At 39.3% G+C, this 23,351-nt stretch overlaps 1 protein-coding gene across 4 annotated transcripts in view; it reads right to left on the reverse strand.

The window, feature by feature from the left end:
• The window catches only part of DENND5B (DENN domain containing 5B), a 141,022-nt gene that overhangs the window by 46,646 nt on the left and 71,025 nt on the right, over nucleotides 1-23,351 (reverse strand). For all 4 annotated transcript variants that reach the window (XM_042470629.1, XM_042470628.1, XM_042470630.1 and 1 more), the window contains 5 exons: nucleotides 19,786-20,452; nucleotides 14,420-14,607; nucleotides 9,559-10,095; nucleotides 6,825-7,056; nucleotides 4,783-4,933 (listed from right to left, as the gene is read on the reverse strand). In XM_042470629.1, the coding sequence (XP_042326563.1) occupies nucleotides 4,783-4,933; nucleotides 6,825-7,056; nucleotides 9,559-10,095; nucleotides 14,420-14,607; nucleotides 19,786-20,452 (1,775 nt within the window). The remainder of the gene's footprint in view (nucleotides 1-4,782; nucleotides 4,934-6,824; nucleotides 7,057-9,558; nucleotides 10,096-14,419; nucleotides 14,608-19,785; nucleotides 20,453-23,351) is intronic.

The following is a 23,351-nucleotide window of genomic DNA, read 5'->3' on the forward strand; positions in this document are numbered from 1 at the left end:
CTGTGTGACAGACTTTCAGATGTTTAAAGATGACTGTAATATTCTCTCTTAATTGGTTTTAATTAAGGCTCAACCTAACCAACTCTGCACAGGAAGCCTCTCCCCAACATCTCTGTTACCCTACTATATAGGTTCCCATGTAAAAGTCGAAGTATGCAGGTATGGTTGAGGACAGAAAAATGTCAAGTTATTATTTCCAGTAGCTTCAAACATGTAATTTCTTAATATTCCAGCAATACTGGAGCCAATTACTGCCTTATCAATGCAATTTCTTTTCTTATGATAATGATGACAGAGAAGGAGGAGTAAGAGAAGCAGCAGCAAAGCCTCTCTTACTTTGAACTGTTCTGAAATATTGTTCCTTACTTCTATAGTGCAAACACGACAGTCTTAGCCCACACACAAGATATCTTAAAAGGGGATAATTCAGATATCAGATTTAAACTACTCTGTCCCTTCCACCTTCAATCTATATCACTCTCATGACAATTCAAGGCCTGAGCAGATATTTGTCATTTTCATCTCCTTCAGTCCTTTGGTAGCAATGCAGAGAAGAGGATAGAGCAGCTCTTTTTCCAATACTGTGGCCTCAGTGAGAAGTCTTTTCACAAAGGACTGTTGAAACCTATCATCATTCAGCATTTCCCTACATGTAGGACAAGGCCCAGTTTGTCAATGTGATGTGGTTAATGAGAGGGAGACAGATCCATGCAGAAGAAGATTTGAAAGACAGATATGAGAGCATGTTTGACAGGTGACTTACATATTTTTAAAAAGAACATGTTGTCTGGCCACCAACCTTCTTCTCCATTTGTGTGTGTGCATGTGTTTTCAACCTGCCTGTTGACTTATGGGTGACCCCATGAATTTCATAGGGTTTTCTTAGGCAAGGAATACTCAGAGATGGTTGTGCCAATTCCTTACTCTGAAATATAGCCTTCAGTAGCTGATATTCGTTGATGGTCTCCTAACCAAGTACTACCCAGAGCTGATCCTGCTTATCTTCCATGATCAGTCAGGATCTGGTTTTTGAATGGTAAGCCATGTTAGAGGCAATATTGGTAAGAATGCAGAGTATTTTATCCTATAAATAAACAAAAAGCATGGGCTAACTATGAACAAGGCAATCTGTAAATACAATTTATTTTAGTGGTAGGGATACGAAAAAGAAGGACTTTGAAGATCCTACACAACCCCTATTCATTTTAATTGGACTTGCATATCAAAGGTTATCAGTGTATTATTCCATCTTCCATGTGCACAGCATCCAAATTAAATGAACTAGAATCTCAAAGGCCAACCAACTAGAAAAGGTTTTATTCTGAACCTTTGACTCAGGGAAGCAACTAAGATCTCAATTCCAAGTTTAGCACTTGTACCTGCTGGGTCACAAGGGCTTTGAGCCTGCAGGGTTTCTTGAACAATTTCTAAATTTAAGTCCATTCCTCAAAGCTAAAGTCAGTACCTTGGTAATATTTAATATTCTTCATGAATGTTACACGTGCTAGTGCTTTGACTTTCTTACAGATGTCTGGAGGGGTTAAGCAAGTTTTCCCCTCTGGGACAGTTAATCAAAAATATCAAAGTTTTAACTGGGAATATTGCTTATGCTGATTCTTTTATGAATAAGAAAAGTGAAAACCTCTTCTTGCATATCCACTTCCTTTTACATTTGTCTTAACATTGGCTTTGAAGAGCCAATTGTGTGTCCTATCCAGAGCTTGGACAAGTTATTTTTGAATACAAACCACAGAATCCCCCAGACAACATGACAGACATCTAGTAATTACAGTGCAAAAAAGAAAAACATTTCCAAATTCTAGTGTTATCTACAAAACTTTTATATCTGATGGAAGGAACAACAGAGTTTTCCTTTGGAGTCCCAAAGCTGCATCCATACATACACCATTTAGTTTTTAAAGCTATGTTTCAAGATTCCATTTCGGGACAAAGGTTTTGCTTTTATTGCCTTTTGTTGGTCTCACTGTCTTTTATAAATATTACTGAGCATAAATAGAGAGCAATTTGGGATGGCTAACAGGCTTTAGTTCTATGCACACTTACCGAAGAGTGGGCCCTTGGTATCCACTGGGGTTTGGTTCCAGAACCTCCTATGGATACCAAAATCTGTGGATGCTCAAGTCCCTTTAAGTACAATGGCGTAGTAAAATGGTGTCCCTTATACAAAATGGCATAATTAAGGTTTGCTTTTGGAAATTTATATATGTTTTTGGAATATTTCCAAGTTGTGGATGATTGTAGCCATGGATAAAACAATCTGAATACAGAGGGCCAACTGTACACTGATTATAACACCAAGATTCTGGGGCAAAGTGGACTGGTGGCAGGAGCAGCCTCTGGCCATAATTGCGCCAAGACTGTGGTGACCATACAGCCTGCTTCCAAAGTGGGCCACCATTGCAGCCCCAAGCTGGCCGCCACCAGGAGCCAAATTATTCTGGCTCCTTTTTGATCCAGTCCAAAGAACTGGATCGCAGCATCGGAGCTTCCAGCCCCCACAGTGGCCAGAAGCTGCTTTATTTGGTCTGTGTGTTTTGGGCCTCTTTCAACCTGTTTTTGTATAAACATGCACAGGATTACACTATTAAACTGCATGACAATATATAAACTGGATCAACTATTTTTGCTCTATACTGGCTTCTGGTTCTCAAATCCACAGGTGTGTTAAAGTAATTAAAAAGATTTTTGATTGACAGTTATCATAAAAACTTCAATTAATTCCTCTGCTATAGTCCTGCTCAAATTAAATTCTACCTACACTGTAATTTTCTTGTTGTCTTTGCAACATTTCAGATAGCTTCTTCTTTGCAGTATGAAGCAAGACACCCCAAGAGACTGGCTGACACAATTTTGTCTGCAGACATCATATATTGTGCCTTATATTCTTTGCTGTATTTGCTTTTAATGCTTGAAACCAGGCCTTAACCATTATATTGAAAAGCAGCATCTTATGAGGCAGAATTCCATTTGTTCCCTTTCTCTCATCTTCTTCAGAGACAGAACAATACACAGCAGAAACTTCTCCTACTCTGGAATCAGTGAGATAATGGACTACATCTTCATGATTTGAGAACATGAGTACACTATTAGATGATGAAAGGGTACCAATGTACATAAGGGGTACCAATTCGAATGCCAAATATATTCCATAATAACCTAAACGAATTTACTTAGATCATAATTTGTGAAAGTTTTCTTTCCAACTAAACTGATTAGTTGCCATTCCTGGATGAAGAACTCCAGGGGTGGTGACTTTCCTTTAACCCACTAGTCGGAGAGCACCAGGTTAGAGAAAGCTCGTTTATTTTTTTTTAAAAAACAAGGACAAGGAATCTTTGGGCTACAAATCCCATCACTCAGCAGAGGTAAGTCATGGATTATCTGAGCTATAGTGCAACATATCTGTAAAGGTAAAGGTAAAAGTAAAGGTTCCCCACTACTGTATTAAAGACTGGACATGCTATGATAAGCATGCATAATTCTTTTAGGACTTACATGAAGAACAGATATAAACTGTAGTGGTGTGTCGTATGATCTCATGTTCAGCTCACAAATCACCCTACCAGCATCCAATAAATGTAATACATTATGTTCCTTTGTAAGTAATTACAAAGAATTACAGGATTATCACTAGAGATTAGAGAATTAGAGAGCTTATTTAATCACTTTGATTTTGGAGCACACATGCCTGACTCGCTCCAAGTTAACTGCCAGTTCAAAATCAATGAAAGAAACTAAACAAAGATGTGTGTTCCTACATCACATTTAGTTCCTTTTATTCCCAGAGAGGAAGAAGCTTGAGTCTTGGAATGGAAATGGAAAAATTTTGGCCATAGCCTAGATTCTGATAATACAGCTACAAACAGGCAGTATTCAATTACAAAGTTTAAATGCAGAGGATAAATTGCCAGTGCTACAATAAAGGAATTGCCAGTGCTGTGATATCTATACAAAATTATGCACACTAACTGAAGCTGCCATTAATCTTGAGGACAGCCGCACAGAAGGAGTATCAGACCAACACAGCCAAAAGGAAGGTATTATAAGCCAACCAACTAGGATTCATTTTTTACCCAATGACTAAGGATATGGGTTTCACCATCGGGTAGGAGGAACAATCCAGTCTAAAATGAGGCTATCACACTTTGGGCATATCATGAGATGAGCCAACTCACTGGAAAAGATGATAATGCTTGATAAACTTGAAGGCAGTAGGAAATGGGGAAGAGCACATTAGAGGTGGAAAGACACAATCAAGGGAGCCACAGATCTGAGTCTGCAAGACCTGAGCAGAGCTGTTAATAACAAGGTGACCTAGAGGTCTCTCATTTATAGGGCCACTGTAAGAAATTAATAATACTGAATAAAGAACAGTGGACTCTCTACATTTGCTGGGGTTAGGAACACAGGAGCCCCATGAAAATAGAAAAATAGCAATTAAAAACATACTTTTTTTTAATCTCAGAGAATACCTCTCTAGGAATGTCTCGGTCTTCCAGGGCAATTCTATGGCCAACATCTTCTGGAACTTAACCACAGGATTGCACTGGAGGACCTACTAAAGCCTAGACAAGTATTACCTCTAGGAATCACTTGGTCCTCCAGCATGACTTTTGGAAGAAGTTGACCACAGGAAGACTTACAGAAAGAATATATTCATTAAGTCCATGAATAATAAAATCCACAAAAGTCAAAGCTGCAAACGTAGGGAACAGACTGTGATGATGTACCTGTTCTAAGGATATATTTCTAAAAGCTTACTTGTTATTGGTAGGTCCAGCTGCTAACACATCTGATTGAAGTTTAGGGAAGAAACCTTGTTCGTATTTGCCCTGACCTATCTTCATATCGAGCAGGTGTGGATGTATTGCAGTGTGATCTATCTTCGACAGACGGTTTTCGATAGCTTGAGCTGAAAACAGTAATTGAAATAGAACAATACTTTAATTACTTTAATCTTGGAATCTCTCTATCGCAGTGAGGATCTTTAGAGCCTGTCTATTTGGAGAATTCTTGTGTCATTTCACAGAATGTCTAACACAGTGATGGTGAACCTTTTACAGACTGAGTGCCCAAACTGCAACTCAGACCCCACTTATTTATTGTAAAGTGCCATGTCCCTCTGGCTTTCTAGTAAGAAACTCTGGCAAACTCTGTGCTAGGATGACAGCATGTGTGCCCAGAGAGAGGACTCTGAGTGCCACCTCTGGCATGCGTGCCATAGGTTTGCCATCACTGGTCTAACAATATCAGAGGATCACATGTTCCCCATTAATATCCCATCCCAACTGTGTGTGTGTGTGTGTGTGTGTGTATATTACAATATTTCTGTTCTTTCAAAGTGCTGCTACAATTAATGGAGGGCTGGAGAAGCACAGACTTTCTGTGTTGGATTGAAGCAATGTATGTGTTGGCAGTAAATAATGTAATAAAGCTTTACCTGGGAAAGCATAGGATTCTATTCTAGCCGATCCTATTGTATCTACATGTGTTTTTCTACAACAGGCAAGATAAATAGCAACTGTCTTCAGAATCCCTTACTGAGTATGCAAAAGATAAAGAAAAGGGTACAGTAGGTAAGCCTGCCTCACCAGCCACCCCCAGCATGTTAAAGAAGCACAGATCTAGAAGTCTGGCCACCAAAATAGAAATCATAAGTGGAGTTTTATTCTACCGTATATATTTTGGCTCTGGGTGTTTGGGTGGAAAGCACTTAATTACAGTTCGATGGAAGGCACTAAATACACACACAAACATTCCTTCAGACATTTTTAAACTCCACAATGCACTGGAATTCTTGTTAGGGTTAAAAATAACTCACACAATCCAAAGTATTTTCAAAATCCCATGGCATGAGTAACAACACACCAACCAGCTTGGTGGTAGGTGGGTGACTGTAGGACATTAGAAGGTCCTTCAGGGGCCTTAGGGGACACATATACAGTGCGCCCGTGTTATACGCAGGTGCACTATATGCATTTTGAGCGTATGTGCTCAAGAAGCATGGGAGGACGCGGGGCGGCGCACACCCATGGCGCCTTGCGTGCTCCCACACCGCTGTGCCGCCGCATGCACGAACCCCATTCAAATGAATGGGGCTCCAGCATAGGCAGAATTTGCCTTACACAGGTGTGTGTGTGTGTCCGGAACGGATCCCCGGCGTGAGGCGAGGTTCCACTGTATTTTCATTATCACACCCCGGGGGGGGGGGGGGAGTGCTGATTTATTTATTTACTTATTTTGCCCCCAAACACTTCCAATATTCCCTTAGAGGACAATTTCATAATATTTGAGGCGGCAATAGCTGATTTATTTATAGTATTTCTGTATCACTTTCCAGCCCATGAGGGCTCCCAAGGTGATGAACAAATAAAAATGATAAAAACGTAATTAAAACAATACAGAGAGGCACCTCTTTTAATGCACTTTGAAAGGAAGGTCACAAGGCTGCTATCTTTCATCCAATGAAATCAGTTAAGCTATTGTAATTTGGAAGAACAAACTGAGCTGCTAAGTTACATTTTTAATGCTAAATTTGTAGCTGGCTTTGTGAGAAATCATTTTAGTACAATCTATTTTAATAGTTTGTTTTTCTTATATTGTTTTCATTTCCTTTTTCATTCTATTGTAATGACAGTGGCTTTTCTCAAGGAATCAAAGGCAAAATATAAATAAAGCAATTAAATCTCAGAAATGGTAAATTAGACAGAATGAAAGAAAACTTTCAAATAGCTGCAAGACCTTTTTTTAAAAAAAAAAACCCTCTCTGTTTTAACACTGGAAACTGGTCAATCTGACCATACCTGCTTCTTTCAAAGTGTTGCACTTCTGATATATAGATGTTCTTAATGTAGGGGCCCTGACATTATACAGTCTTATCTTCTCAATCCTGGAGTCAAACACTCGGAGAAATGGATCTTTTTCTTCCCATTGGGACATGATTTTATTGTCGATGAATGTTGCAAACATTTGGGTTTCAATAAAGTGTGAGAGGAATGGAAGGTAAGGCTCAGGCTGGTCAGAGAGAAATGAAGCCTAAAGTGGAGTGGAAGAACAGGACAGATAAAACAAAAACTGTTAAAATATCATGCAACATGCTTGTGTACAACTTCATTAGCTGGCCAACTCTGTCCTATGGATATTTTCAGAAGGGGCTCTTTCACACTGCACAATTGTAACACTATGATTCCACTTTAACTAACATGACTCCATCCTATGACATCCTGAAGCTTGCAGTTTAAGGAGGGGTGTTTTGAATTTTTAGCCAGAGAACTCTAGTACCTCATCAAATTACAAATCCCAGGATTCCATAAAACATAACCATGGGAGTTAAAGTGAAATCACAATGCTATAATTGTGTAGTATGAAAAGAGCCTAGGTCCATCAGGAAACAAAAACTTAATACGGAAAGAGCAGTGGATACTTGATTACTTGCATATACTTTCCCCAAACTCGGACAGAAAAAACATTTTCTCCTCTATGTGCAAGTACTGGGTGTTTAAAACCTTTTCTTTCTGTGCATTTAGATCCCACTGCATCTTCCTCTCACCACTCAGTATGAGGAAGAGGTGAGGAGCATATCAATCACAATTATGCTCAGCATTTTCCATTGCCAATCAGATTGGAAGTAAGTCATGATCTTCAAAAAATGCTAAACATTTGGTAGGATAGATGAGACTTACTTCGGCAACATCAAGGGTGGACCTCTGGGTTACCCAAAAGGACCTAATTTGTGACTTTTCATTCTCATCACACAGACTAGACATCAGCATTTAGTTGGCAGATGTCCCTTTTCAGGACAGCTTCCCAGAACCCTGTATCTCAGTGGACTGATCAAATTTGACCTGTTCAAAGGGCTATGGCAGATATATATTTTCTGAAAACATATATTTTCTGAACATAGAAGTTATACTTTCATTGGTACTACTAGGATTTCCACCAGAAAAAGTGATACATTTTCCAAATTAGATTTCAGAAAGAGTAGCTGAATAATAATGAGGAACAAAAATCTACTTGTTATCAACCTTGGTTTACGTTGGTTAAGAACACTTTCAGGAACACTGTTTCATAAACTCTGGCAGTGTTTCTCATATAACCAGTTTGTAATGGGTATTTTCAGTTAGCTATCAAGGCCCAAATGCAACCAGAATTGATCTAAATAAAATTATTACCATTTACACTTGCTGAACAATTTTTTAATAACCAAACCCAAATGAAGGATGTGTATTTGCGATGGGGGAAGAAAATCTGAATGTGTAAGGCAAATTATACAAATGAGTATATATTATGCTCGTCTAATTATTTGATTTCGATAGCAACAGTTGGATGAATCTGCTAATTTTAGCTTCTCCATTTCTCATTTTTCCCATCTTAAATTCAATTTGCCCTAAATTTTAAACAAAATATTTTTAAGAAAGCTTTTTATGTATTTTTGTGTATACTTCTCACAATGTATACTGTATACTGTGTGCAGATATTATATGTGATTTTCCTAATAAGCAACTATCTTGATGTCATGCATCCTTGAACATTATTTTCACAGAGACATTTTCTAATATACTTTCTTCATATATTCATACACACACACACATTTTTCACTGGAATATCCTAACTATGGAAAGGTAAAAATTTTGTACCAAGTAGGTACTATTGAGATTTCCATTTAAAAATGCAAAATTGGGTGTGCTCACATCAAAATGCAAAGCAAATTTTATTTTATTTTTTTCTTCCTAGGATGTAGCCACACTGCAGAAATAAAGCAATGACTGTAGAATCCTAGGATTTGTAGTTTGGTGAGATAGTCAGCCTGGTCTGTCCTCGTGTTCTGGTGCCTCACCAAACTACAAATCCCAGGATTCTGTAGGACAGTCATGACAGTTAAAGTGCTGTCAAATTGCTTTGTTTTTACTACCCTTTTCAAAATAAAAGGTGGGTAAACTGCAGCCTGCAGGCTACATGTGGGCCATTTTTCTACACCTGATCAAAAATACTTCCCTCAAAATGTCCCTAAATGCCCCTAGGGGGCATTTTTGCCACATTTTGCCTCTTTTGTGTCTTTCTGATACAGGAAATGAAAACTAGGCTTTTTTTTTTTTAATGGGAAGTAAACAGAAAGTGACTTCCTTCCTGTTTTTAAAGTCTTCTCCTGGTCGTATAACAGTCCAGGGGGCCCAAATACATGGCAAAAATGCCCCTGTGCCTCCTAGAGGGTATGTGATGCCATTTGAAGGAAAATTGTTTTTTAATTATTATTTTTTGCAGGGGGTACAATAGGGAGATACAAAAATTTAAGTTCTCTGGTAGGAATAACACAGCCCCCTAGCCTTCCCAAGTTGCCCACCCTCGGTTTAGGCAAATATTGTAAACTTTTCATGCTGAGACCTTTCATGCCATCCCTATTCCTTGGAGATACCAGGAGTAATGGGATCTTACACATGTAAGACACATGCAATGCACACATTCTATCACCGAGCTACAAGCTTTTAAAATATATAGCAACAGAAACAGCTTTGAAGGAAACAATATGGCTCCTTTTACTTTGTCAAAATTTTGCATCTGTTCCCTGTTTGTCAGCCACGATTCCCTATCCTGTGCTGCTTGAATGACAAAAGCTTCATAATCGGCAAACATCTGTGTGAAGCGGTTGGCAAAGACCTCCCGAAGCTGCACATTCATTTTGTAGTCCCTCAGCTCCCCATCTTCACACTGGAGCTTTACATCTCTCTCTCTTTCTGCCAGAGGAGTGGTAATGCTCATCTTATCCACTGCAACCCCTGTCCTTTTTGCCAATGCATGGAGACGGGCGATCGTTTCATTGCCTTTAAGGAGCTCGTACATGTTGATGGTGTTGTTGGAGATGTTTCCATTCTTTTTGTCATTGGTCAAGTCATTAAGGACTAGGTTCTTTAACTTGCTGGCACTCTCGCTACAATGGAAGGTACCCTCAAAGGGAATTCCAAACTGAAGGAGAACCTCAGAGATTTCTTGGATGAAATCCAGCTTGTTTGGAAACTGAGGGAGTTCCTCTGGCAGCTCTATAAAGTGGTTATCGATATCCACAAAACAGAGGTTGGCCTGGAAAAAAAATAAACAAATATCATTAATCCCTATACTGATTTTCTGTAGTAAAAATGAACAGAATGCTTGGACCTAATAGCAAAAGTGGTGTCTCCTTTGTTTGGCCAGTGAAATGCTCTCATATACAATAAAACAAGTTACTACTTCAGCCTAAATTTGCCTCAAGAATCATACTAAAGCATCATGTATTGTTTTGCTGGACAACAAAATGTGAAAAACCTCTCCCATTCATCAAACACAAAACATTTGTGAACATCTTACAATGCTGATATGACAGCCAGGAATCACACCAATAAAAAGCATTTCATTTTTTAAGCACTCTCTGCATAGACGGACATTTGAGATTAACCGTACATCATCTAGTCAATGCTTTGGTATCTGATCATTTTTGAATTTTCACTCTACAATTGTGACATGCTGTCCGTAGGTGTTCTTGTATCACCACATCTCACTGTGTTTTAGATTTATTATTCTATTCTATTCTGATTTGCTTGCCAGACTGGCTGCCTATTTTTTGAAGATATGAGACTTAAAATTTATAGGCATACTTTAGTTAACCTAACTTCTTTTCTGCCTGCCCAATCCACATTTTCTTCTTCTTCCTCTGTCTAGCTGAATATTTTTTTTAGCAAAATCAGTACTGACAGGATGGTAAAGAAGAGCAGGAGAAATGCAGATTTTATGGGTTGCATTGCAAGTATGTCTGAAGTAAATAATGTAAATAAAGTTTGAGCTGGGACATAATGGGATTTTATTAGATGATCCTACTGTAGCTGCCTGTGCTTACCTACATCACACAAGGTAAATAGCAGATACCTACTGAATCCTTTTGCAGATAGCAAAAGAGGGGGGACTGGAAAGCAGATAAGATTGCTTCACTATCTATCCACAGCATGTTTTTAAAAGTGCTGATTTTTAAGATTAGCCACTAGAATAAAAATCACAAAGAAATGGAGGATGGTGAAAGAAAAAGTCACCCCAGGATGCATTTTGGAAGAAGTCTTCAAGTGTCCCTTAGAAGGTTCAAAATGTTTTTGTCTACTCATGCAAAGCTTATCTGACCTGATTGTTCCATTTAACATATGTATGTTGTTAATTATGAATAATAAAATGTTTGTTGAAACAGTTTGGATCATGATGATGATGGATGTGCAGGAACCTGTCCCCATTCTTTCCATGTTATTTCTGCCTCTGGTATCAAAATTTCTGTTTTGACTCTGAATTAATGCCCAAGAATCTATTCATTAATTTACATCCACCTATAGTTAAATTTTAGGAATTAAAGACTGTGGTCTCAATGCAATTACTGGTCCCAAACAGAGCAGACCCAGTGAAGCAATAGATTTACTTAATATTCAGAAGGTCTACTCTGGATGTGATTAGCAACAGGATTTAGATCTGAAGTGGAAGAGAAGCTGAGAGGAGTTTCATCTTAAACAGAAGGATTAAACTGCCAGAAGGCACAAAAGTTTGAATAGGAAGGAACATCTTCACTGGAAAATCCTTAGAGAAATATATAAAATTAAAAATTAAAAAAGCTTTCAAATCATTGAAACATGGCCAAGGCATGGACAGTGATGGCCTAAAAGATTTTAGTGCCACAGGCAGTTTAGTTTATCTACTCCTCTCACACCACAGTAGGAATATAATAAATCCAACAATGAACCATTTGCTCTCTTCTCATATAGCCCGAATTCTGTCACTGGAGGCACAGACCTAACAAAAAGATCTGCTCTAGTGTTGATATTTTAAAATGTACAATGATTTCTCTGCTTAAATTGGATCTTCTCTTTGAAAGGAAATGAGAAATAAAATCACTTTTAGCTTGGGTAAATGGAAGCCCCTGAAATAAAGTGTTTCTTTGGGAGGAAAATATATTTTCTTAACTCGTATCTGAAATTCAGTGTACATGAATTTTGCTCCACTGAATGAAGTGAGTACTAAAACTTATTCTCCCTGAGGGAACATAGGCCTCAGATGTACCAAGCATGACAAAGAAGCATAACATGAGACCTAGATATTCACAAGGGCAATGGCAATTCATTCTTGTTAGTCTTTGAACTGCTGTTTAATTGGTACCAGTGCTCTGTCAATTTCTCCAGGGCATGTTGCACAAGTCCACTTGCAGTGCATTTCTAACAGGGAAAAGAGGTTGTATTCTGAACTAAATCCCCAAATTACATTAATTATCTCGCTCGTAAGTTTAGAAATATTTTTAAACAGCGCATTAAGTAGGGAAGGGCTGCAAATATAGCATTGCAAGGTTATTTTTTGATATGCTGCATGCAGAATGCAATCCCCGTGGTTTTCTGTACTGATACTGACAAGCCTAAGGCAGGAGGACAGATTGTACAGAAGCAAACCATTGGTCCATACGACAGTTAAACAGTCTGCAGTACTATAATTCCTTCTGTGTTTTTGGCTAAAGGAGACTGTCCTTTTATCTACAAACATTTCATTTCAAAGGCTTTTAAAATATCAGGCTCTGCATAACCATCTTAAAAATGTGAAAGGAGATTTGAACCCAGAAAATCCTCAGGGATCCCCTCTTCCAAAAGCACCCAAAGATAGTGTTAATTCTGATTAGCGCCTTTAAGAATTCATGATGGCTAGTTGCTAGAATTTTATCTCAAGTGCACCAAGGGTTTATATTTAGCTCCCAGAGCTTGGAACTTGGCTAGAACAATAAAAGGAATGTAGAAATGAACTTCACTAGCATTTGCATGCCAAAGAGCAAATGGTTTTACTGTCTCCTGTTCCAAAACATCCATCAGTGAATTTATTTTCCAGTCTCTACCTTTTCATCTATAACTAGAACAATCATTTTGTAGTAGATGGTAATATATACTCTCCAGAATTTCCTATGAAAACCAGGATACATGTGGCCAAGCAATAGCAGAGTGTGTCAAGAAGGAAAGTTATTTGAAAAGTTATGTAGAATACACTAACTAGGAGAGGCTCTGCAGTCTGCTTTTGCCTGAACCTACAGAGAACAACAACATTACACTCCTTTCACCCTTCTCCTCTCCTTCCTGCTGAATTAACTGGGATCTCAGTTTGCATCAACTGAAGTAAGCAGAAGAAAGAGAAACTGGGACATTTTAAAAGAATCTGAAAAGGTGGGATGGCAGAGAATTAATCACGATTGTCTCTACGAAACTGGAACAGTTGGGGGGTATGATAACAGCAGCATAAACAACATTTATACATAAGCAATAAGGTCAAACTTGTAAAAATCAGACTACTTCCATTCTCTAAAGAGAATAAAGTCGTATATGATGAAGTTATACATGATGGACAATGAGGTTTACCTGTGTAACCATTCAACTAACAATTCAACAAACAAGTCAATTATTCTATTCTAGTTTGAGCAAAACAATTGAATTCAAGCCAACAGCAATACTTGTGAGGCAGGTGGAGGTGATAGGCATGTATATATTACATGTGAGTAACATTCACAAGACTCACACATTTCTCAAACCCTTCTCTCTTCCAGACAACCAGAACAAGTTGTCTGAAGTTTGAAAGCTTTTGCTTTTAATTAACCACAGGCTGTGGTGTCATCTTAACTTCGAGCTGTGGCAAGTCTTAACTATCTTAAGTATAAAGAAAACAACTTCAAAACATAGTTTGATGGTGCATTTTCAAAAAATTAACTAGGAACTTGGCAATTCAGATAATCAAATCAGAGTTGGAAGAAACCACAAGGACCATCCCATGCAGGAAGACATAATAAACATTTATTCAATTTATATTGATTCAGTAGGTCTACTCTGGACTAATGTTGGATCTAGACCTCAGTCTCATTCTGATACAACTGTAGAACAGAGACAGAAGGTGAATACATTAATAGGACAAATCTTAATTCACTATTCAAGCCTGTACCCCAAAATGCTTCTGCTCTGCTCTATCATAAGGTATTCTCACTGACAATGAAACAAAACTCCTAGCCTGGACATCATGTCAAGAGCAGGACTTGGAAATCTTATTTGTTTAGACTACAGCTTTCAGAATCCCCCAGTCAATTAATTACATTTGTGGACTAGAACTCAAACATGCTGATACACTGGGAATGGTGGTCCCAGAAAATAACATCTCTCTCCTCCAGTCTAGGGAGAATGTATCTGTAAACAATGTGCCCATTCATTGGGTAAATAGGGAATCCAAATGCCAAGGAACACCATCCCTCAACACACATGCATGTGCACACACACTTGACCAAGCAATGATAATTTTTCTAAGTGATAATTGATAATTTGACTCCTCAAGTTAAATCCTTGAGGAGCCAAGATTCTATGCTGCATACAGCATCATGGCTCACCTCTTGGGGAAGTTCCAGTTTGGAACGGTCTGTTCCCTCCTTGGACTGCAGGCCCATCAAGTATGGTACAGGAGCATCAAGGAAATGTAGGAGAGAAGCTGGGAGGATGGGTACGTACACATGTTGCCACTGAAATGGGAAGAGTAGCGTGGTGATCCCCTCTGCGACTGTCATCAGGCGCTGGTAGTCTAAGAGGAGAGGCCAACACAGAACTACTTTTACAAACCCCAATACATTTAAAACCCCTGAATATTTCAGCATCAGACAGATGACAAATGCAGAGCAATTCTTAAACCACACAAGACATATTTGATGTAGCCATTCATTAGCTGAATTTAAAGCACAGAGCAAGTTCGCTGCCTTATTTGAAATGGATTAAAATATTAACTCTAGGACTACTGCGCTAAGAAAGCTATGAAATGTTAACTAGACAGCTAGGATACAAATTTAAAAACAGAATTTAAGATAAATATCAGGAATGCTCAGAGAATCACAAAGTAGAATTATGTACATTGCTTTGTCAAATCGCCAGAGGACCAGCAATATGCAGATGGCTCGAGCAGAAAGGAAGAGCTGCTGTCATATTCTTTTTTGCTCATAATTGCTCATTAGGCTGAATTTTCAGCTCATGCATTAGCAAATTCCAGGTTCTAAGCCAGACTGCAAATCTACTTTAAGATCAAATGAAAATTAGATAAATCAGCCTTCCCAAGCTGGTGCCTCCAGATGTGCTGTTTGGTGCTTAAAGTTTGCTTTTAAATGTTTATGTTATAGCTAGACGAATCTAGTGGCCAAATGGCCAGGGATGATGAGAACTATAGCACATTAAAGGTGCCCGTTTGAGGAAGGCTGAGGTAAACAACTGTAAGATATTCCTCAGGATTTATTTTTAACATGACTCCATGCAAGTACTTGCAGAAATCCTGTCAGCAATTTGTTCCTTAATATTTTATTTTCATAAGGCATATTTTCATTAGACATACAGTATTGTTTAAAATAGGTTGTTGGCTGCCTTAAGTCCCATCATTGGAAGAAAGACAGGGTATAAATGAATAAAACAGCAGCAGCAGCAGCAACAACAACAATTTTGTGCAATAACTGAGCTAAACATTTCACTCTTTTGCCACTCACAAATCACTGTGGCAAAAATGCAAGCTCAGCAGTTGATCGAACCATTCTTCAATATTAGGATATATAAACCATTTCAAAATCTTTAACTGATGATTTTTTAAATTAAAACTTTAAAAAAATATATTAAAAAACCCAAGAACCTGAAAATAATAACTTGGGGTCACTTAACAGGTGGTCTGGTGCTGGATAATACATTATAAGCATGTATATAATTATATGCATCTGACACATTTTGGGGTATTTATTCCTTCTTTGTGTACTGAAAATTGCAGAAAATTGGACAATCAAAGATCAGGTAGTACTCTTTTCTTTCTGCACATGTACAAAACCAATTTTGACCAGTATTCATGCCACAACTGAACAACCACATGGCAAAGGAGAGGAGGCAGACACTGGCAATCCAATTTCTCCCTTCCTACTGGCACAATGAAGCTTTCCCATAGAGGATAAAAGCTAGAGGAAGACACACACTGTTAGCAAGGATATAACCCAGAGGGAATTTGATTATCGCAACCATTTGAGACACATGGGCATTAATAATGTAACTGCAGTCTTAATGTTCTCCATTGCCAATAGACAGGACTGTAATTCATTCTCCCTCATATACAGAGACAGATCTAATTTCACAGGTTAAAAATAGTCTTGTGGCATTAACTGGCTTTTGTAACAATCCACCATGGATTTTCATTCAAGTCAATGGATTACATTTCAGTTCCTTATGGCCTAGGATTGACCAACACCTAACACACGCACACACACATTCCTAAATTCTAATCAAGCTTTAAATAATTAAGGCACTGGCAAACCCTCTTCTGAACAAATCTTGCCAAGGAAACATCATAGCAAACATCATGATCAGGGTTAGCTTGCCGTGAGCTGGAAATGACTTGAAGGCATGCAACAATAACAACACAACACATGGCCCCCTGGGACACACATCTCCTTCTGCCATTGTTTGAGGACACCAAGGCTTCCTAGACACTCTCCTATACCAGAAAGCCAAATTTGGCTAGAAAAGCAGGCTTGCTGCTTAAAAAAAAGAAGGGCTATGACACCAGTAATGGATTTCCAGCCACTAAGGAATTCCATACAGTGCATCCTCTGGTGGATCCTGAGATGGTAAATTGGACCTTCAGTCTTGGCTGACTTGATTTAAACTCATCACTTGGTATTCAACTCAGCAGATGACTATAGCCACAAGCTCAAAAAGATGAAGAAGAATGAGATGCCACTATTGCTTGCTGACACTATTTGTTTACAGGAGAAGCCGAAGGGGGAAGACCAAGACCAAGACACACCACAGCACTTTCCCAACTGACCAGGAACACAACTGTGACATGAGAGGGAATTCAGTCTGTTGGTTCCAATGAGACCTCTTGGTCCTCTCTGCCAGGAAGCTAGTTTCTAGGGATGGCAGGAGCATCATCTTTTTCTCATCATATCCCCCCAAAAGCCAGACATCTCTGTGTAGTAAACCTGGGCTGCATCCACACTACAGCAATAAAGTTATAGAATTCTGGGAATTGAGCCATGGCAGTTAAAGTGGTGTCAAACTAGATTATTTCTGCAATGCGGATACAGTCCCCCTGGGCCCTTGCCCTATCTGCCTCTGTTCTTTAAAAATCAAAAGTTAAGTAAACACTCTGGTCTCCGAGTTAGCCTAATTTTGCAGATACAGTAACTTTTAATTCATTTATACAGAGTCAACATAGTACAGTTGTCCCTTCCCTTATGCAGGGGATCTGCTCCGGACCCCCCCCCCCCCATTAAGGAAAAAACGCGGATGCTCAAGTCCCATTCAAGTGAATGGGGCTCATGCCCGCGGCAATGTGTGCACCATTGTCTTTTCTGGTGCGTGGCGCTGCTCCTTCCAGTGCAGCTTCCAGCATATGCTGGAAGCCATGTAAGGCAAGCCTGCGCATGACACGGGCGCACTGTAATCTTTTCAGTATAATAGAGAGATATTTTATTTCTCCCTGACTTTTCTGATGAAAGTCAATGGCTGGAATTCTGCTGGTGTCATAGACATGTGTAAGTTCCCTTACACATGTAGTTGAACTTTTTTTGGCTGGTTTTTTGGACATATTTAATTCATGTGTAGAAATGGACGTCTACATGAGGAACCATTTCATATGAGCCTAAAACCGGCTGTTAATCCTGACTAGAGCCATTGAACCAGTCTGATTTGCCTATGTGTTGACTCTCATTCAACAGGTGATTCAATGGTCTCTTCTAGTTGAGACTAACCAACAGAATTCCAGCCATGGAGCTCCACATTCTTGGATGATGTGTAACTATACAACAATGGCTTCAATGTACCACTTTATTCACTAGTATTGGAGAAATCCCCATTGTTAAATCCCCATTGCATAATGGGACAATTAGCAGACACAGTGATAAATACACATCCATTGCAGAGTGTTGGTATTCAGGCCCCAGCAGCACATAATTACACGAGAGTAGATTTACACTACACATTAAAATGTAGGATCTCAGTCTACACACACACACACACACACACACACACACACACACACACCTGTTTTAAGAGGTTTGTCTTATATAGTATCTTGCTTTTGTAAGCTGCCATGGAAGCTCTAAAAAGAGTGCTATATCATTTTTCCAGAAACTGAGAAAGGATTTAAATTGCTAGGCAAGGAAAACTCAAATTCTTTCATTTGCTTGCAGGCATACATCTAGAACACATTTCCTAACTTCTGCAGAGCTCACAATTTAATTCACCGTTCCCTAGTATCAATCCTGTGCTGGTAGCATTTTGTTACTTATCCTCAGGGAGCTGCATTAACATCAGAAAATGGTTATTTTGGAACTATTTAAATAGACCCAAACCTCACATCTAAATTCACAGGACAGCAGAGAAATTGAAATATAGAATCCAGTTTAGATTCTGAGGTAATTGCTTTTCAAAGCCAGTCCAGAATACCCCAACACTATTTAAAATGTGTTGGAAAATATATTGGAGTGTAAAACCTTTAGCTTACCATTTTTAAAAAAGTAATTACCCAAAATACAAATAAAACTTTTCCTTAGAAATTGCTGTATTCTTCAAAGCGGTAATTTCCTAGAAGGGACAGACAGATATTGCTTTCTGTACTAATGTCCTATCTTTAACTCGGTACTGCATCTAAAAAAGTGGGTTTGTATCCAAAAAAGCTTATGTGAAAATAAAAACCAGTTAGTCTTAAAAGTGCTGCCATATTTCCTTTTTTTCTCCTCCTTCCTTCCTATTTTTAATGCTGTCTTTAACTTGTTTTCTAAACTAAAATTGTAACAGAATACAGAGCATTCTCTGTGTTAAGAGAAATATGCTTTGCTCTAAAATGTTTTGGCTTGTATTCTATATCTTGGTGGGGTTTTTTAAACCCCAATTATTGGTAAAGAAGAATAACTTCTGGCATACTATTAATATATTTTTTTCTTTAAAAAGTTTTGGGACCCACAAAGGGCTCCCAAAGTAATTGGAAACAAAATATAGTAGATCTTCAAATTATTAGTAAAGGACACCATGGTGGGTTACAGACTGCCGAAAAGCGGCGGCCTGTACCTGCCCCTTTCCCCGGTGTATCGGGGCCTCAGTGGCTAGAACGGCAGCCGCTGAGGCCCCAATCCGCTGCTTTCCGGGCCGCGGGGAAGCAGCAAAAGGCCGCTTCCCCGCAGCCTTGAAAGGGGTGTCCTTGGGGCTTCAAGCCCCAAGGACACCCCACGGTGGCGGGGAGGAGGAGAAAGGGGCTCCCTTGCGTCACTGGGCGCAGCCGTCTGAAGGCTGCGCCCAGCGACGCAAACCAGGAAGGAGCTCTGAAACGAAGTTCCTTCCTGCTCCGCGCAAAGGGAACATTAAGCACCCTCGCGTGGAGTGATGGCGGAGCATTTGTGACGCCATCATGGCGGCGGGCGTGTGGAACGGCCGCCGCCATTTTGTGCGCACAGAGCGCGTACTAGGGTTAGGGGGGGTGCGGAAGCACCGCCCCTTCCTAACCCTAGTAAGTAGTCATCGCGTACTAATATGGCGGTGTGTAACCCGCCCATATTCACCAATAGGCCTTGTCAGCAATAAAAATACGTAACTGAAACAAATCATATCTTCCAGAAAACTCTCTCTTTTTATGGTCCTATAACCAACCCAACTCCAATACTGCTATATGTGGATCCATCCCTATTTTTGGTGGGACAGTGAATAGTCAACAGTCTGATCAGCTTAGAAACTGTCTACTTACCTTGAGAATAAAGAAGGATCTGCATTTCTAGGAGAACACATGTAAAAACCTGAATGAGGTTCTCCAAGCCCAGCAGTTCAAAAGCCTCCCGGAGTGCATAGTCAAATAGCGGGAGTTCATTAGGCCCAGGCCTCTGGCAAACGATAGGCTCGTACACCCCATAAAATTTTAGCGACCTTCCTGGGGGAGGAAGGGGCACTTCATAGAGGATGTTATGGATGTAGCTCTCCAGGGGCAAAGGTGGAGGTTGCTGAGATGTGACTGCCTTGTAAAGCTGGATAAGGAATTTCTTGCATGCTTGCATGAAAGGCAAGGGAGCAATGAGACAAATACATTTGGAGACATACAGTGTATCCCTGTTGATATCATATGAGTTGTAGCGCTGCATCTTGGCCAGTGATGTAGAGTCGCCTTCGTCAAGACTGCTGGCCAGGGAGTCCATGCTACATGATGACGAGGCGCAGACACTGTTGCATTGCTCGGCATTGTGCATTTGATAAAGAGTTTGCATGGCTGTGCAAATTTGTTTGCTTGTGACCTCCTCGTAAAAGGTAAGTACAAACCCGTAAGTGCGGGAACCATCTTCCCGAGTAATAATGTATGAGTGGAACTGAGGGTCTCTATTATCAGTCTGAGTCCTGAAGGATAGCCCTTTCGGCATACACAGCTGCAGAAAGAGGAGGGAAGAAAGCAACATAAAACACATCAACAGACATCCTAGTTTCACCCAGTAAAACCCACCAGAACATCTCTTGTACAAGCCCTAATGAAATGGCTAGGAATACACAGCATGTATATAATTCCCATTTGGCTTAACAAGAGTTTTCATAGGAAATGCCACAGGCTGACTGTGCTTACCATGATTTTATAAAAGAAACAAGGAAAGAGGTAGGGGAAACCATCTTATTAAGCCATTTAATTAAAATCTGCACTCTTAAAAATTAGATCCCCAGACACAAACACAAAGGGACATTGCCTCAATTTATATTTTTACTAGGCCAACAGAATGACTTTGCACAATTATACTGCAATGGCTATTTGCCACTGTTAATAAATTCCTGTATAACTTCATGTATAAGATGTGACTATTTCAATAAATAAGGTAAAAAAAAAAGCATTTCCTTAGCAAGCAACTTGGATCACACAATTTAAAAAGCAGAGAGTACTAATAAAGAGCTGTTCTGAAACAACCTAAATATTAATGCTACATGCCTTCACAATCAGTAAAGTCATCCCTATGTTCTAGATATCACATAGTAGAAACAACAATATACAATTATTTTAAATAAATCTGGTAGTGAAAACACAACTTATTTCTGTAGTCAGCTCTGTATAAACTCACTGATCTGTATACATATTTCTTAGAAGCCATGTCCTGGAATGCTGATGAGATATTTTATGCATGTTCTATACAGTATAAATATTTCTAGGTATTAATTTAAAAAGAGGGAAAAGCCAATAAAATTATGCACAAGTTCAGATCTGCCATTTGTCATGCACTCATTACTCAGTACTGTATAAAGATTACACTGAAAATCCCTATGGAGAGATGTCTGTAAATCATTTATTGTTTTTTAAGACCTTCCTTCCTTTAAGTTCAAGGTGTCTCTTGTCTCAGCTGCCCTGAAACTTTTATGTTACCTTCAACATTAACAGTACTCAAGGTATGATAAGTATTCTCATTTTTGTCACTGTTCTAAAATAAAACTTAAATCATTTGCAGAAGCGGGGTTCCAGAAATCCTATCATCATCAGCATCAGCATCAGCATCACCACCACCAATACTAATCTGAATTCTCTGCTCTTCCTTATGTAGGTGTTATGCTTCCCTCTGATATCTACAGGGATATCTCAGTTAACAAAACTTCTGAAAAAGAAACTCCTTTTTACAAAGGCCTGTTACAGACTGCCAAAATAAAGCTGCTTCGGGCCTCTTTGGAGATGTGCTATTTAAATGATGCATGGGTCCTAAGAGTCCAGAGGTCGCGCCAAAGCCACACTCCATTCCTAAGCATTGGAGTGCAGCTTTGGTGCAGCTTCCGGATTCTTAGGATGCATGCATCATTTAAACAGCATACCTCCAGAGAGACCCGAAGCAGCTTTATTTTGGCAGTCTGTAACAGGCCAAAGTCTTTTTATACTCACTCAGCCTTGTCCCATTAGCAGCATCAACAATGGGAGGATGTTGAACATTGGAAAAACAGAAACTTTTGGTGTTGGTCTTGCAGTAAACAATGCAATAAAGAAAAAGTAATTCTAATTTAGCACTACTATAGACATGTGTGCCTGCTTACAACAGGCAAGATAAATAGCAGCTGCTCTGAGAATCTCTTATTGAGCATGCATGAACAGCAAGACAGAGTGAAAATGGGAAAGCAAGTAAGCTTGCTTTACTAGCTCCCCCTAGATCCCCTAGATCTATAAGTTTGGACACCAAAATGGAAATCATATGAAAGATGGAGGCTGGTAAAAGGCCCCAAAAATCATCTTTGGATGCTGTACTGATTTTATGGAGAAACAGTGTACACAGGATGTCTTCTCACTCCCACTGGCTAAGCTTCTTTGAGGAGCAGTCAGGCAGCAACATTTAAGGAACTGAGGTCCATGAGGCAGGCTCCTCCATGTCCCACCAGTGCAGGAAATACACTGTGGGAGGACATGGGATAGGAGCTTCTGAGGCAGCCCCCTAGTTGTGGCATGCCCTCCCCTTGGAGCCCCAATTGGTACCAATGTGGGTATCATTTTGTTGCCAGCTCAAAACCAGGCTTTCTGTTACAGACATTGGGCCTAATTGACTTTATTCTAGTGCACATGTGCTATGGTTGCACCATTTTAAATTGTTTTAACTGATTTTAAATTGTCTTGTTTTTCATTGACAAATGAATAGATATACTTTTAGTTTTTTAAAATTATTGTTATTCATTGTTTCAAACTGATTTTACTGCAAGCTACCCTGAGATATTCGAATACAGGGCAGTATAGAAGTTAAATATATGAAATTATATATATGAAATTATATATACAGTTCCCCCTCCGTTTTCATGGGGGACCTGTTCCAAATGAAAAATTGCTGTCATTCAAGCCCACTGTCTTGAATGGCCATGGGCACCCATGGGTACCCCCCCCCCCCATTTTGTCTCCTTCTGTTTGCTGCCCACGGAAGAGCGAGGGACACAGATTCCAAGTCCGCGAAAACAGAGGGGCGACTGTGTGTGTGTGTGTGTGTGTGTGTGTGTGTGTGTGTGTAAGGAGGAGTAGGAATAGGTGCCTGGGAAATTGAAAATACTGTAAAAGGCTTAAGAAGCCAGCAGGCCAAGAATATATGGAAGCTTAGGAACTAACTGCAAAGGAGAGAGTGATCAAGAAGACGAGGGAAATGTACACATTAAAGATGTACTAAGGCTGAAGATTATACACTGATTTTATAAATAAAACAGACAAACCTGTACTGCAAGCAGCTAATAATGACAGATTTAGGCTATTTTCTTGCAATTATTAAAAAAAACTTAGATCAAATGAAGGGCTGACTTTGTTTTATAAAGTCACAACTATTGCCATTGGTAAAA

This window comes from Sceloporus undulatus, chromosome 5 (assembly GCF_019175285.1).
Source record: "Sceloporus undulatus isolate JIND9_A2432 ecotype Alabama chromosome 5, SceUnd_v1.1, whole genome shotgun sequence".
NCBI classification, from domain to species: Eukaryota; Metazoa; Chordata; class Lepidosauria; order Squamata; family Phrynosomatidae; genus Sceloporus; species Sceloporus undulatus.